At 45.0% G+C, this 14,862-nt stretch overlaps 1 protein-coding gene across 2 annotated transcripts in view; it reads left to right on the top strand.

The window, feature by feature from the left end:
* The window catches only part of myo5aa (myosin VAa), a 238,552-nt gene that overhangs the window by 128,070 nt on the left and 95,620 nt on the right, over positions 1-14,862 (top strand). For both annotated transcript variants that reach the window (XM_078241369.1, XM_078241368.1), the window contains exons 11-15: positions 4,023-4,288; positions 6,993-7,074; positions 10,983-11,123; positions 12,829-12,954; positions 14,063-14,146. In XM_078241369.1, coding sequence (XP_078097495.1) covers positions 4,023-4,288; positions 6,993-7,074; positions 10,983-11,123; positions 12,829-12,954; positions 14,063-14,146 — 699 coding nt within the window. The remainder of the gene's footprint in view (positions 1-4,022; positions 4,289-6,992; positions 7,075-10,982; positions 11,124-12,828; positions 12,955-14,062; positions 14,147-14,862) is intronic.

Genomic DNA, 14,862 nt, shown 5'->3' with positions numbered 1-14,862 from the left:
TAGAACCTTTACAATGCAGAAGGACGCTATTCGGCTCATCAAGTCTGCACAAACCCTCCGAAAGAGCACTCTACCTAGGCCCACTCCCCTGCCCTATCCCCATAATCCCTCACATTTAGCATGGCCAATCCACCTAAACTTTCACATCTTTGGACTGTGGGAGGAAACCGGAGCACCCGAAGAAAACCCACGCAAATGTGCATACTCCACACAAGAGAGTCACCCAAGGCCGGAATCAAACCTGGGTCCTTGGCGGTGTGAGGCAACAATGCTAACCACTGTGCCACCGTGCTGCCTGTGTCCTGGGGTTACCGAGACCTCCTGCCAGTGCACCCCTTTTGTCTATCGAGCACTTTGAGAATGGATGTGTTCACAAAATACTTAGAAGCTTGTCTTCTTTAAGTTAACGATATATGTGTTAAATAAAGTGCTCATGATAAAAATAAGTTTCCTTGCAGAAGCCCAGACTGCACGGTGGCACAGTGGTTAGCACTGCTGCCTCACGGCGCCAGGGACCCGAGTTCGATTCCCGGCTTGGGTCACTGTCTGTGTGGAGTTTGCACGTTCTCCCCATGTCTGCATGGGTTTCCTCTGGGTGTTCTGGTTTCTGCCCACTGTCCAAAGGTGTGCTGGTTAGGTGAATTGGCCATGATAAATTCTCCCTCGGTGTACCCAAACTGGCGCAGGAGTGTGGTGACTAGGGGATTTTCACAGTGACTTCATTGCAGTGTTAAAATAAGCCTTACTTGTGATGAATAAATAAACTTTACTTTATTGTAACTTGATAAAATATTTGTTTTAAGTGGCAGCATAGAGCAGGGTAATCAAATTGCCTTAATTTGTTTCGGCCTCTTTCTGTTCTGGATTTTGTTCCTGTTTTTGTACAGGCCCAAATTGGTCGAATCAAATGTTTTGACACAAATAACAAAGACACGCAACAACATTCACTCATCCGACCTCATGCCCTGAGATTTAACTCATGACGAGCTGTTACCCCGAAGTGTTGAATAGTCATAGAATCCCTATCGTGCAGAAGAAGGCCATTTGGCCCATCGAGCCTGCACCTACAACAATCCCACCCAGATCCCTATCTCGTAACCCCACATATTTACAGTCCTAATCCCCCTGACACTAAGGGGCAATTTATCATGGTCAATCCACCTAGTTCCGTCCCGTAACTCACGATCTTTAAAGATTCGTAAACAGGTCATTTATGCAAAGCAGTAATGTCAGGTGACACACTGCAAAAGACAGATTTCCGATGTATATGCGCTGAACTCCCAGCTAAAGTTTCAATATGTTTTATTGCTTTTTAAAAAATATATTTATTTCTTTAATGGGATGTGGGCGTCGCTGGCTCGGCCAGCATTTATTGCCCATCCCTAATTGCCGTTGAGAAGGTGGTGGTGAGCTGTCTTCTTGAATCGCTGCAGTCCATGTGGTGTTGGTACCCCCTCCACCCCACCCATCCCGTGCTCTTAGGGAGAGATTTTTACCCAGCGACGGTGTGGGGGGGGGGGGGGGGGGGAACTGTTTGTGAAATTATTAAATAGTTTCTCCTTTAATCTCAATGTTCAGATTATCCTCTTCCAAATCTATCTTGGATTGTAATCCTCCCAGAAATAAAACTTCAACTGGAGATTTGATTTGCAGGCTGCTTCACTGATGATTTATCAACAAGGCCGCCACAGTCTCTGAATACAATACTCTAATACCGGCATGTTAGAAGTGCCCTCTGTTGGTTGATGTAGGGAAGGCACAATAATGAGTCTGTCTGTTGTAACTGAGCATTGATATGAATCCTTAAAAAAACCACCACGGATAAGACAAATAGATGATCAATTTACATCATTATGGGCACAGTTTCAATGCCAATAATATTTATCACGGGGATGCTGGACATTTCTGAGCTTTGGCACCTCCTATTGGAGTGTTTCATAGAATCTTAGAATAGAATAGAATCCCTACAGTGCAGAAGAAAGCCATTCGGCCCATCGAGCCTGCACCGGCAACAATCCCACCCAGGCCCTATCCCCGTAACCCCACACATTTACCCTACTAATCCCCCTAATATTAAGGAGCAATTTAGCATGGCCAATCAACTTAACCCGCACATTTTTGAACTTTGGGAGGAAACCGGAGCACCCGGAGGAAACCCACGCAGACACGGGGAGAATGTGCAAACTCCACACAGACAGTGATCCGAGGTGAGAATTGAACCCTGGTGCTGTGAAGCAGCAGTGCTAGCCACTGTGCCACCATGCCGTCCCTAAATGTAAATGTCAGGAGTGGGATTTCAACTCATAATAACACCAATTGATGATTTTATTTTTAACAAAGCAGAAAAATCTGCTTAGTCCCCAATTTGCTTGTGACCTGGACTGTACTTAGCGAAGTGGCTTGTCTTTGCTTCCATTTCATTCATGTACAGGAAGCAGGCCATGTGTTCCAAAAACAAAGTATTTCTACGCAGTCACTCGTCAAGTTGCTAAGGATGAGGGCAGGAAAATGATAATGCTTGAGGATCAACTCAGCAATCGCAGCAGTGATTCTTTTGATTTGATTTATTAATGTCACATGTATTAACATACAGTGAAAAGTATTGTTTCTTGCGCTCTATACAGACAAAGCATACTGTTCATTGAGAAGGAAATGAGACAGTGCAGAATGTAGTGTTACAGTCATAGCTAGTCATAGAGAAAGATCAACTTAATGCAAAGTAGGTCCATTCAAAAGTCTGACAGCAGCAGGGAAGAAGCTGTTCTTGAGTCGGTTGGTACATGACCTCAGACTTTTGTATCTTTTTCCCGAAGGAAAAAGGTGGAAGAGAAAATGTCCGGGGTGCGTGGGGTCTTTAATTATGCTGGCTGCTTTTCCGTGGCAGCGGGAAGTGTAGACAGAGTCAATGGATGGAAGGCTCTCTCCCACTCGACCTTTTGGCTAAGATCAAGTGTCAGATGTACTTACCTGGCAGGGGTGAAACCATGATCGGGCAGGTGACGAACAAGTCCATTGCACTGGGAGTGTGCTGACCCCTGCGATGGTGGTTTGCCTTGGCTCGGGTACAGTGAAGAATCAGAGTAGCCAATGTGGTTAAACCGAGGCTTCACCTGATGCAATTTTTCAAAGCAATCTCGGCCTTTTGGCTAAGAAGAAGCATTAGATCAAGCCCAGGAGAGGGTGCAATGCCTCATCCTGTCAGCTTGGATCTTGTTTGTCCCTCACGTGGGGACCATGAATTGGATTCAATTTGAATTGAGTTTTTTGGTTGGAATAAAAATACTGAAAGGTATCAAAAAAAATCAGAAGCGTCGGATCAAGCCCAAGATGGGGTGCGATGCCTTATCTAATGGTTAGCACTGCTGCCTCACACCGCCAGGGATCCGGGCTCCATTCCGGGCCTCGGGTCACTGTCTTTGTGGGGTTTGCACGTTCTCCCCGTGTCTGCGTGCGTTTCCTCTGAGTGCTCCGGTTTCCTCCCACACTCCAAAGTTGTGCAGGTTAGGTTGATTGGCTATGTTAAATTGCCCCTAGTGTCAGGGGATTAGCAGGGTAAATATGTGGGGTTACGGGAATAGGGCGTGGGTGGGATTGTGGTCGGTGCAGACTCGATGGGCTGAATGGCCTCCTTCTGCACTGTCGGGATTCTATTCTGTGATTGTCAGCTTGGATCTTGTTTGACTCTTTTGTGGGAACCATGATTCAATTAGATTTGGAATTTGGTTTTTGGAGCAAGTAAGGAATGGATGTGGGTCTGCCCAGTCCACTCTGAGCATTGGCTTTGTAAATTTAAGGATGGAGTAAGTAATTTTTAAAGAAGAGCTCTTTGCGTACGTGTGATATAATTGGAGGAACTGAATAAAGCATCACATGCATTCAGGCTCCTTGCGATATGGTTGGATCACACACGGATTTAAAACCAATGCTATTTTGTGTGCCACCTGACTGATTTTTAACAAGTAGTGAGCTGATTGGATAGTGACACAAATTGATTAGTGATGTGGCTTTCTTGTCTCTGGCAGCCTAACACTGAACACCTGATCATCTTCTGTGAGCTGTTGGGCGTGGACTACGAGCAGATGGCCCACTGGCTCTGCCATCGAAAGATTGTCACTGGCTCAGAGACCTACATCAAACCCATGCCCAAGTTTCAGGCCATCAATGCCAGGGATGCCCTGGCGAAGCATATCTACGCCAGCCTCTTCAACTGGATCGTTCACCATGTCAACCGGGCTCTGCATGCTTCAGTCAAGCAACATTCATTCATCGGAGTGCTGGACATATATGGGTGAGTTAGCTGCACTGCCTTAACTTTCAGGGAATTGGATGCACATATGGACCAATGGTGAGCTTCTTCCACTGCACCGTCCTGCAACTTGTGCTAAGTTACACATTAGAGAATAGGCTCCCCAAAATACCATGGATAAGGCCACTTATCCAGCATCGGTGATCTCTGATCAGATTTAACGGTTTGCAATAGAATCGAATCATAGAATCTACAGTGCCGAAAGAGGCCATTTGGCCCATCGAGTCTGCACCGACCACAATCCCACCCAGACCCTATCCCCGTAACCCCACATATTTTACCCTCCTAATCCCCCTGACACTAGGGTCAATTTAGCATGGCCAATTCACCTAAGCCGCACATCTTCGGACTGTGGAAGGAAATGGGAGCACCCGGAGGAAACCCATGCAGACACGGGGAGAATGTGAAAACTCCACACAGACAGTCACCCAAGGCCAGAGTTGAACCCGGGTCCCTGGCACTCAGGCAGCAGCGCTAACCACTGTGCCACCCTCTGTGCCAGTGTGCTGCCTACGTTCCTACAATTTAAGTTTCATAGAATCCCTACAGTGCAGTAGGAGGCCATTTTGCCCGTCAAACCTGCAGCGACAGCAATTCCACACAGGCCCTATCCCCGCAAACCCCAGTATTTACCCTAGCCAGTCCCCCTGACACTAGGGTCAATTTAGCATGGCCAATCAACCTAACCCTCACATCTTTGGACTGTGGGAGGAAACTGGAGCACCCGGAGGAAACCCACACAGAAACGGGGAGAAAGTGCAAACTCCATACAGACAGTGACTCGAGGCGGAATTGAATCTGGGTGCCTGGCTCTGTGAGGCAGCAGTGCTAACCACTGTGCCACCAGATTTGGTTTGGAATGACCTTTTGGTTTTAGACAGCACACACTGGGATCTACATTTCAAATAAATCCTGCACCCCTTCAGGATACGAATGAGGAGTCGAGAAAAATACCACGTGACATTCCCAAGTTTGGAAAAGTGAGGAGAGCGAAGGAAAAAGATTAAGAAGCCTTGGTTAGGTGGCATGAAATGTAGGCCTTTAAATCTTGGCGGACTGAAGAAAGAAGGAACGTTTTTGAAGAAAGTGAAATTAATTGGGGTGACCACTCATCGTCATCTTCGTTCATCCATCCAGAAAGGCCTGATATTATTCTTAAGAACGTATAAAGTAGGGATAGAAGTAGGCCACTCGGCCCCTCTGGTCTGCACTGCCATTCAGTAGGATCGTGGCTAGTGTGTTTCTGTTGAGTTCCACATTCCCGTCGACCCCCAGTAACCTTTGATTCCTTTGCCCAGCAAGAATCTACTTACCTCTGCCTTAAAAATATTCAGTGACCCCCACTTCCACACCTTCTGAAGCAGAGAGTTTCGAAGTTGCACAACCCTCCTGAGTAAATAAAATTCTCCTCGTCTCTGTCCTGTAAGAGTGACCTCTAATTTTAAAACAGTGCCCCCTAGTTCTGGACTCACCCACAAGAGGAAACATCCTTTCCATGTGCACTTGTCAAGATCGTTCAGGATCTTCTATACATCAATCAAGTCGCTCCTCACTCTTCTAAATTCAAGTAGAAACAAGCCCAACCGGCCCTCATAAGGCTTCAATTTAGTAAACCACCTCTGAATTGCCACTTCTTCCTGACTCATCCAATTCAAAAACTCCTGTTAGTTGCTCCATTGTGGAATCTAATTCTTTCAGATATGCTTCCAGGCTTTTTTGTCTCCAATACAAACTCTGGGAGCTCAATCCATGATTTGATCACTCTCTTTGTAAGAAGTGCTTTTGGCTTTCTGTCCGAAAGTTACTCTTGCAATTTAGTTGAAGGTAGTTTGCCCAACTAACTTTCTCTGTACTGTCAACTATCTTGTATACAAGTGCTTTTAACACAGCAAATATTCCGAAGACTTTGCTAAATTCTAAAGTTTACAAGTTTTGTGGGTCAGTATAGTTATTAAAGTCCATGACAGAATACTTTTAAATCTCTTTCTTCCACTATGAACTTGCCTTCCTCAGTCTGACAGGATTCATGATCAACTGTTGAGAGCATACATGATGGAGTGCTCCTTAATTTCTAACGTTGCCTTCTTTGTGTGAACCACTGGGAGCTGTGGGATTGCCATCTTGCTAACATATTCCAGCTTGAGACACTGGCATCTGCCCATTCATATGGCACTTATTTAAGTGTCGGGTGAGCTCGAATCAGCATGCTCTCAAGCACGTGGCAGGACCGAGATAATGTTCCATCACCCAGCACTGCCAATGCTTCCCATTCCTCTCCCCATATTATTAAAAGCAGAATGTGGCCAGTGAAGAGTCGAACCATTTCTATCAGCGTTAGAATTTACAGCTATCTCGTTTTGGGCAGCATGAAAATTTCATGGCAATTTCTTGAATAGCTGATCTGTCAGACTTAATTACCCAGAGAGAGGAGACCAGCAACCCAGGGGCAGAGTATGCATGATTCCAGAAATCGATTTGTTCATTTCATTTTGAGAAGAATGTTAGGGGTTATAGGGATCAGGTGGGTAAGTGGAACTGATCCACTTCAGATCAGCCATGATCTTATTGAATGGCGGGGCAGGCTCGAGGGGCTAGATGGCCTACTCCTGTTCCTATTTCTTATGTTCTTATGTAAGAAGCTTTGGTCATATTTTAAGTGCAGTTCATGTTCTTAATCTTTATACAGGTTTGAGACTTTTGAAGTAAACAGTTTTGAACAATTTTGCATCAATTACGCCAATGAAAAATTACAGCAGCAGTTTAATATGGTAAGTGAAGGGTGAAACCTTTTGAGTTTGTGCATCTCTATCAGCGTTTAGAATTTAGTCATTTTGTGTCTCTATGCATATTGGCTTCTCGGCCTTTTGGCTAAGATCAAGTGTAGTATGAAGAGGATGCTGCACTTGGTTGAGGCCATTGGGTCACATTTGAGCTTCATATGTTTCATATGAAGCAATTTTTAAAAACGGCATCTCGGCCTTTTGGCTAAGATGCAAATGAGATCAAGCCTTGGAGGAGGAAACCTCCCCCTCCTCCAATCAGCTTGGCTCATGTAGATCAGGCCCAAGACAGGTGTGAAAGCCCTGTCTTGTCAGCCTGGATCGGAAATGTCTCAACTTGTTGAAACTCTGAATTAGATTTGATTTGATTGAATTGGAAAAGTATAAAAAAATATATTGGCTAAGATCAAGCGACAGACCAAGCCCAAGTTGGGGCGCGATGCCTTATCTTGTCAGCTTGGATCTTGTTTGTCTCTCTCATGGGGACCATGAATTGGATTCCATTGGATTTTGAAATTAAAAAATTTGTCTTTTTGGAGCAAAGCAAGCAAAGAATGGATTTGGGTTTGCCCGGCCCACTCTGAGCATTGGCTTTAAGAATGGAGTAAAAAAAATTTTTAAATCGCAGTTGGTTCCCATGCAGTAAGATATCCACCTTAAGCAGGTGATATTTCATTGGCCGCCCATCATGCAGCTGTTAGGTTCTGTAGAGGTCAATGGAATTGGTCATTGGTCAGGGAATGTAATGTCTGGCTGACTCCATTTTGTGCAATCACCCCCAACTAATTTCTACTCCTGTGATGTTTGAGTGATTTGCATCATCAGGAGATTCCCAAAGAAGTAGTCAGCTTGACTAACTGGGGTAAAAGGGCGCCACACGTGCTGAAGGCAGCTACTGCTGTTGCCTGGGTTCCATAGAGTCCTAGAATCCCTACAATGCAGAAGGAGGCCATTCGGCCCATTGAGTCTGCACCAAGCCTTCAACAGAGCATCTTACCCAGGCCCTATCCCCATAACCCCACATATTTATCCCATTAATCCCCCTAAGCTACACATCCTGGGACGCTAAGCGGCAATTTAACATGGCCAATCCACCTAACCTGCGCATATTTGGAGTGTGGGAGGAAACCAGAGCACCCGGAGGAACCCAACGCAGACACGGGGGGAAAGTGTAGACGCCGCACAGTCACTGAAGGCCAGAATCGAACCCAGGTCCCTGGCGCTGTGAGACAGCAGTGCTAACCACTGTGCCGCCCTCGGAAAGGAGATGTCAGTGGAAGTCGTATTGTGCGTTAAAAATAAATAATTAGACCCTCAGCAGTTGGAAAGATTTGATCAGGGATTTATTTTCATGCAACAGCAATGATGACAAATGACTTTTGTCGTGGGGGGAGGGGGGGATCAGGCTATTGAGTTGGATGATCAGCCATGATCATAATGAATGGTGGAGCAGGCTTGAAGGGCCGAATGGCCTCCTCCTCAAATTTGTTATGTTTCCATGTGACTGTGTGGAACCAGGACTCTGATCAGCCTTGGCATCATTGACTTGCGGCCAATGGGGCTAAATAGCCTCATACTATTATGGTAGTTCCCTCTTCATTATCCTGCGCTGAGCAGAGTAGATTGAAAACACACACATTGAGATCACATTGGGCGCCAATGACCAAATTCCATGAATTATTTTAGTCTCTAGCTACAGTCTCTGTCGGAGCAACAAGGTCGTCTTTGTCCCAGGTATTTCTTTGCTTCAAAGTTGGGAGGGCTTTCCGGGCTGCATTCTTCCTACAGCTCATACCTCTACACTGAAAGCACTGAGCCAAATTAGGAAAAGTCACACGCTAACTAATTTAAGCTCAATGGATATTATTGTGCTCTCTGCATGGAAGAATTTGATTGATTTTTAGCTTGCAGCTTGGATTACAAAATTTAGCAATTCATCAGTATTGAAGCATTTGGGGGACTTTCTTTTTAATTGTTAGTGTGTCTGAGAAGCTGCCAATGTTACCAATAAAAGCAGTGTGGGAATATAAAAGGAACTGAACACGTGCTGGGCAAGTGCGGTGTTATGAATGGTCGAATTAAGATGTGCGAGGTCATGAACTAGAATTTGTTATGTGGTGCGTCTGCTTTTGGAATGCCAGAATTGTACCGGCACGCCTGCACCGAGACTCGCAGAACACCATTCTCCGGTGGCCTCAGGTGGGCGAGGCGGTAAAATTCCGGCAAAAGTGCGGAGTTTAGAAATGGTATGGTCTGGGTCCAAACAGCACTAGGTTTCTGCCGCTCAGTCTGGGAGGCCATGTTTTGACGATAAAGGTAGACACATCATCCAGGTGTTAGGCCCTTTTAATATGCCCAATAGGCATTGAAGGAACTCTCTAAAAGATATGTCACTGATGAAGGGGGCAGGCGTTTGTCTCGTCTTGCCTCAGAATTCTTTATCACTTCCGCGATCACCAACTGAAGACAAGTTTAATTTTAAAAGTAAGAAATGTCTTCCTGTGGACCCAGAAGGAGCAGGAGTTCTCTGACCCACCCCACAGTTCTGGAGAGCAACCTCCATTCTATTGCCTCATCCAACCTCCTCTCCCTGAGCTCCCCCCATACTGGCTGCTGGGGGTCTATTGGCTGGAGTTGCTTTTGGGGGCACAACCGGTGCCGACAGCTCCCTCAGAAATATCGATGAGGACCAATTTTGGGAAGGCCTCTTGCCTCTCCACTCCCTCTCGCTTTGTTTGTGAAAACGGGCCCTGACTAATTTCTTCCCCCTCACACTGACAGTTTATTAAATGCTAATTTGGGTAGAATTTGTGACCAATCGATGTATTCCTGCATCAGGTTGCATAGTAAACTGTAGATTGATGCAAGAGTCTGTAAAGGTGAAAATTCTAACACCTTTCTCAAATGCTTGGAGTATTGTGTACACTTTTGGTCACCCTCTTATAGGGAAGACATTGATAAACTGGAAAGAGTGCAAAGAAGATCTATGAGGATGTTGCCAGCACGAGTGGGCCTGAGTTACAGGGAAAGGTTGGCCAGGCTAGGACTTTATTCCTAGGAAGGTAGGCGCATGAGTAGTGACCATATCGAGGTGTATAAAATTATGAGGGGCGTAGATAGGATGAATGCACATAGTCTTTTTCCCAGGGAAGGGGAATTGAAAACTAGAGGGCATAGGTTTAAGATGCGAGGGGAAAGATTTAAAAGGGACCTGAAGGGCAACTTCTTCACGCAGAGGGTGGTGCATATATGAAATGAGCTGCCAGAGAAAGTGGTTAAGGCAGGTACAACAGCAACATTTAAAAAGCATTTGGATAAGTACATGCATGGGAAAGGATTAGAGGGGTATGGGCCAAATGCTGGCAATTGAGAATAGCTGGGAGGGCACCATGGTCGGCATAGACCGGTTGGGCCGAAGGGTCTGTATTGCTCTATGACTCTAAGCAAGGTTGTGGAGTCTTCACTGGGCAGGTCAATTCAGTGGAATTGAATATCTCACCCTCAAGAGCTGAGGAAGCTTAGTGCCTTTACTCATGATCGGAAAGAGAAAGTATAAAGTTCAAACTAGATGTAGTACGTGGACAAATAATGATGGTTGCGTGTCACCAAGAGAACGCGTTCTGATTTCTGCCATCTCGACTGAGTCTTAAAAATTGCTTGGAATAAGTGTTGGAAACTGGAAGAGTCTTGATGTAAATATCCAGTAAATTGAGATGCTCTTCAAGAAATCTGCAGGTTTGAACATCATTGCAATTCCCCAAAACAACTTTGCTGCCCATGGAGCCTGTACTCAATGTAGAAAGTGGCTCTCTCTTCACGCATTTAAATGGAGGGTTGAATTTTAATACATTCAGCATTTTTGAGGCAAATGATGACTAACGAGATTTATTTTCCAGCATGTGTTCAAGTTGGAGCAAGAGGAGTATATGAAGGAACAGATCCCATGGACGCTAATAGATTTCTATGACAATCAGCCTTGTATCAATCTAATTGAAGCTAAACTCGGCATTCTGGACCTATTAGATGAAGAGTGCAAGGTAAGTCTCAACAATTATACACGATTTGACTTTCATTCAGTAACTAGTCTCCTCGGGTCACTGTGAGCTTCTTCATAGAATCATAGATCCTACGGCATGGAGACAGACCCTTCAGCCCAAACTGGTTCACACCGACCAAAAAGCCCATCTAAGCTAACCCCATTTGCCTGCATTTGGCCCATATCCCTCTAGACCTTTCCTATCCATGTATCTGTCCAAATGCCTTTTAAATGTTGTCAATGTTCCTGCCACTTCCTCCAGCAGCTCATTCCACATACGTACCACCCTCTGTGTAAAAATGTTGCTCCTCAGGTTCCCATTAATTCTTTCCCCTCTTAACTTAAACCTATGCCCTCTAGTAATTCCCTAACCCTAGGAAAAAGACTGAGTGCATTTACCCTATCCATGCCTCTCATGATCTTATACACCTTTATAAGTTCACCCCTCAGTCTCCTACATTCCAAAGAAAAAGTCCTAGCCTGTCCAATCTCTCCCTATAACTCCAGTCCCTTGAGTCCTGGCAACATCCTTGTGCACTCTTCTGCACTCTCTCCAGTTTAATAACTCCTTTCCTATAGCAAGGCAACCAAAACTGAACGCAATACTCCTGGTGTGGCCTCACCAACATCCCGGACAACTGCAACATAACTTCCCAACTTCTGTACTCAATGCTCTGACTGATGAAGGCCAGCATGTCAAAAGCCGCCTTCACTGCTCTATCTACCTGTGACTCCACCTTTACAGAACTTCAGTGCTTCAAGTTGACCAGAATTGATAAAAATATTGGGGTCAATATGTTTCGGACATCAGGAGCAAGCAATCCTTGTTCAGCCGCTTTGGACAGGCTGTTCAGCTGAGAAATGTTTCCCTCCATGTTAGAATGGTAAGCCATTATTTGGGCTAGATTGTAATTGGGTATGGAGCCAATTGGTTGGGATTTATATAACCAGTCCAGAACTTGACTACAAACTGAGTGTGCAACTTAGGAATTTGAATTTGGTTCGTCCTGGGGCTAGTGCCAGATAAAATAACCACAAAAAACCACCGGTTTGTTTTACAAAAAATAATCCAATTTCTTCACTAGGGTGTTGCCTGGGCTGGAGCATTTCAGTTATGAAGAGAGGCTGGTTAGGCTGGGGTTGTTCTCCTTCGAGCAGAGAAGGCTGAGGGGGGACCTAATCAAGGTGTACAAAAATCTGAGGAATATTGATAGGAAGAAACTTTTCCCCTTACTGCAGGGGTCATTAGCCGGGGGATTTAGAGGGGATTTGAGGGTGATGGGAATCTGGAACTCACTGCCTGAAAGGTTGGTAGAGGCGGGAGCCCTTGCAACATTTTAAGAAGCATTTAGATGAGCACTTGAAATGCCATAGCATACAAGACCACAGACCACGTGCTGGAAAATGGGGTTAGGATTGATAAGTGCTTGATGGTTGGCGAAGACACAATGGGCTGAAGGGCCTTTGTGCTGTAGGACTGTGTGACTATAGCTTCTCATTAATGAAAATCAAGTGACTCCAATCTGACAGGATAGAGTTGACCTCAGGGGAAACTAGACCTCACAAGAGAGCAGATATAAAATATTCCCTACAACGTCAACCCTAGAGTAGTTTTTACCTGAGATCATGTCGTTTTATTCTGACTTCACAAAACACAAATTGATTCTCAGTTGTGACTGGTGTTTTTAATTTGTTTTTACATTAAGATGCCCAGAGGATCTGATGACACTTGGGCTCAGAAGCTGTACAACACTCACTTAAACAAGACGACCTTGTTTCTTAAACCACGCTTGTCAAACAAGGCCTTCATTATCCAGCACTTTGCAGACAAGGTAAAAGGATTTTCCAGTCGCATTGTCCCTTGGAGATATCGTGAGTTGTTCTGCTTTAGGGGGGTGTAAGTGTGAAACTTGCTGGTAACAATACAAAATGGTGTCTGTAAGCATGTTGATGATTTGTATTGTCCTGCCGATTTGTACTGTGCAGTGTCTCAAAGTATGAGGATTTGAATCCCTTTGCTAGCTTCTCAGTCGATCCTTGGTTGCCAAGGCAACTTTTATATTTCGCTCTTCTGCCTGTAGAAATCATTCTTAATCTTTAAGTGATTGTGTTTGTGTGGGCCTGGGTTAGGGCAAGGATAATCTTCTTCAACAGGGTCACCCGTCTCCCTGTCTTTCTATACTGGCAGAGAGGGAAATTCTGCACTGTCCGTAATTCAGTGACAAAATTGTTTGTCAGTAAATAATATCAATACTTTGTTTATGTGGCTAACTTTCCTATTCTGAAACGATCCCGTGTTTACTTGCATCAATGACCCCTCGCTGTCTGGAAGCAGATTAATCTGGACCTGATTGAGTTTGTTCAACCTCGTTAGAGGAGAATTTGCCTTTCAGGACTGTATTTTTCATAGAATCGTAGAATCCTCACAGTGCAGAAGGAGGCCATTCGGCCCATTGAGTCTGCACCGACCACAATCCCACCCAGGACCTATCCCCGTAACGCCACATATTTAATCCGCTAATCCCTCTAACCTACACATCCCGGGACACCAAGGGGCAATTTAGCATGGCCAATGCACCTTAATCTTTTTCTCTGAGAATATTTGGATCTCCAAGGTTGAAACCTTTAGCGTCAGAAATATTGAATTTGAAATTCTCCCAAAGAATTGTTTTGTTTGAATTTTTAACAAAACTCTTCTGATGCTTGTCACTCTATGATCAATGACACTTAACCATCTTTTAGCTTCTCACGAGCAGGCCTGCTTCCCGGCAGTTCTTTTGACCTTTTATTGTTTTGGTCTGAGGAACACGGGCGTCTTAAGTTACGATATTTCGTTTTGGATTAATTTTTGCCTTTCTTTCAGAAAGTTGCAGCAACTGTTCATTAATGTGCACCTTATGTTGTTCTGATGAACCGTGTTGCTCTGATGGTCTTGAATAGGTTGAGTACCAGTGTGAGGGGTTTCTGGAGAAGAACAAGGATACGGTGTATGAGGAGCAGATCACGGTGCTGAAAGCGAGTAAGGTGAGTGCTGCTCACAACCTGAGCCACCTTGCAGTTGTAAATGTGAAAACCTGGAGCCTGTTTTAATCTGCAGTCTCATTGCGGGTAAATGGTCCATTCTATGTTGGGTAATCCACCACTCCTGTCATAAGGCAGATCTTATCTTGTTAATCTGTCAGTAGTCCTGCATGGGGATATCTGGAAAACATCTTAACCTAGATTTGGGTTATTCACAGTGCAGGTGTAGTTTGAAAATGATGCAAATGAAAGTCACATTAGTGAACAATTGCCATTCTTGCATTTCCTTGACTTTCTTTTCCAAAACCAGTTGAAAATCCCATGTTCCAAACTGGGGGAATTGAACTTCACTGGGGTGGAAAGATGGAATCATATAAGTATTTGTGATGGATGTGCAGAACGATACAACCTCCTCCAGAATCCCTACAGTACAGAAGGAGACCGCTCAGCCCATCGAGACTACACCGACAATAATCCCACCCAGGCCCTCTCCCCCCCCCCCCCAACCCTGCATATTTACCCTAGCTAGTCCCCCTGACACTATTTAGCATGGCCAATCCACCTAACCCGCACATTTTTGGAGTGTGGGAGGAAACTGGAGCATCTGGAGGAAACCCACGCAGACACGGGGAGAATGTGCAAACTCCTCATAGACAGTGACCCAAGACCATAATTGAACCTGGGTCCCTGGCGCTGTGAGGCAGCAGTGCTATGCCACC

The sequence above is a fragment of the Mustelus asterias genome, chromosome 24, assembly GCF_964213995.1.
Source record: "Mustelus asterias chromosome 24, sMusAst1.hap1.1, whole genome shotgun sequence".
NCBI classification, from domain to species: Eukaryota; Metazoa; Chordata; class Chondrichthyes; order Carcharhiniformes; family Triakidae; genus Mustelus; species Mustelus asterias.
The sequence above is the reverse complement of the archived record's forward strand: the minus strand, read 5'-3'. Positions and strand labels throughout refer to the sequence as shown.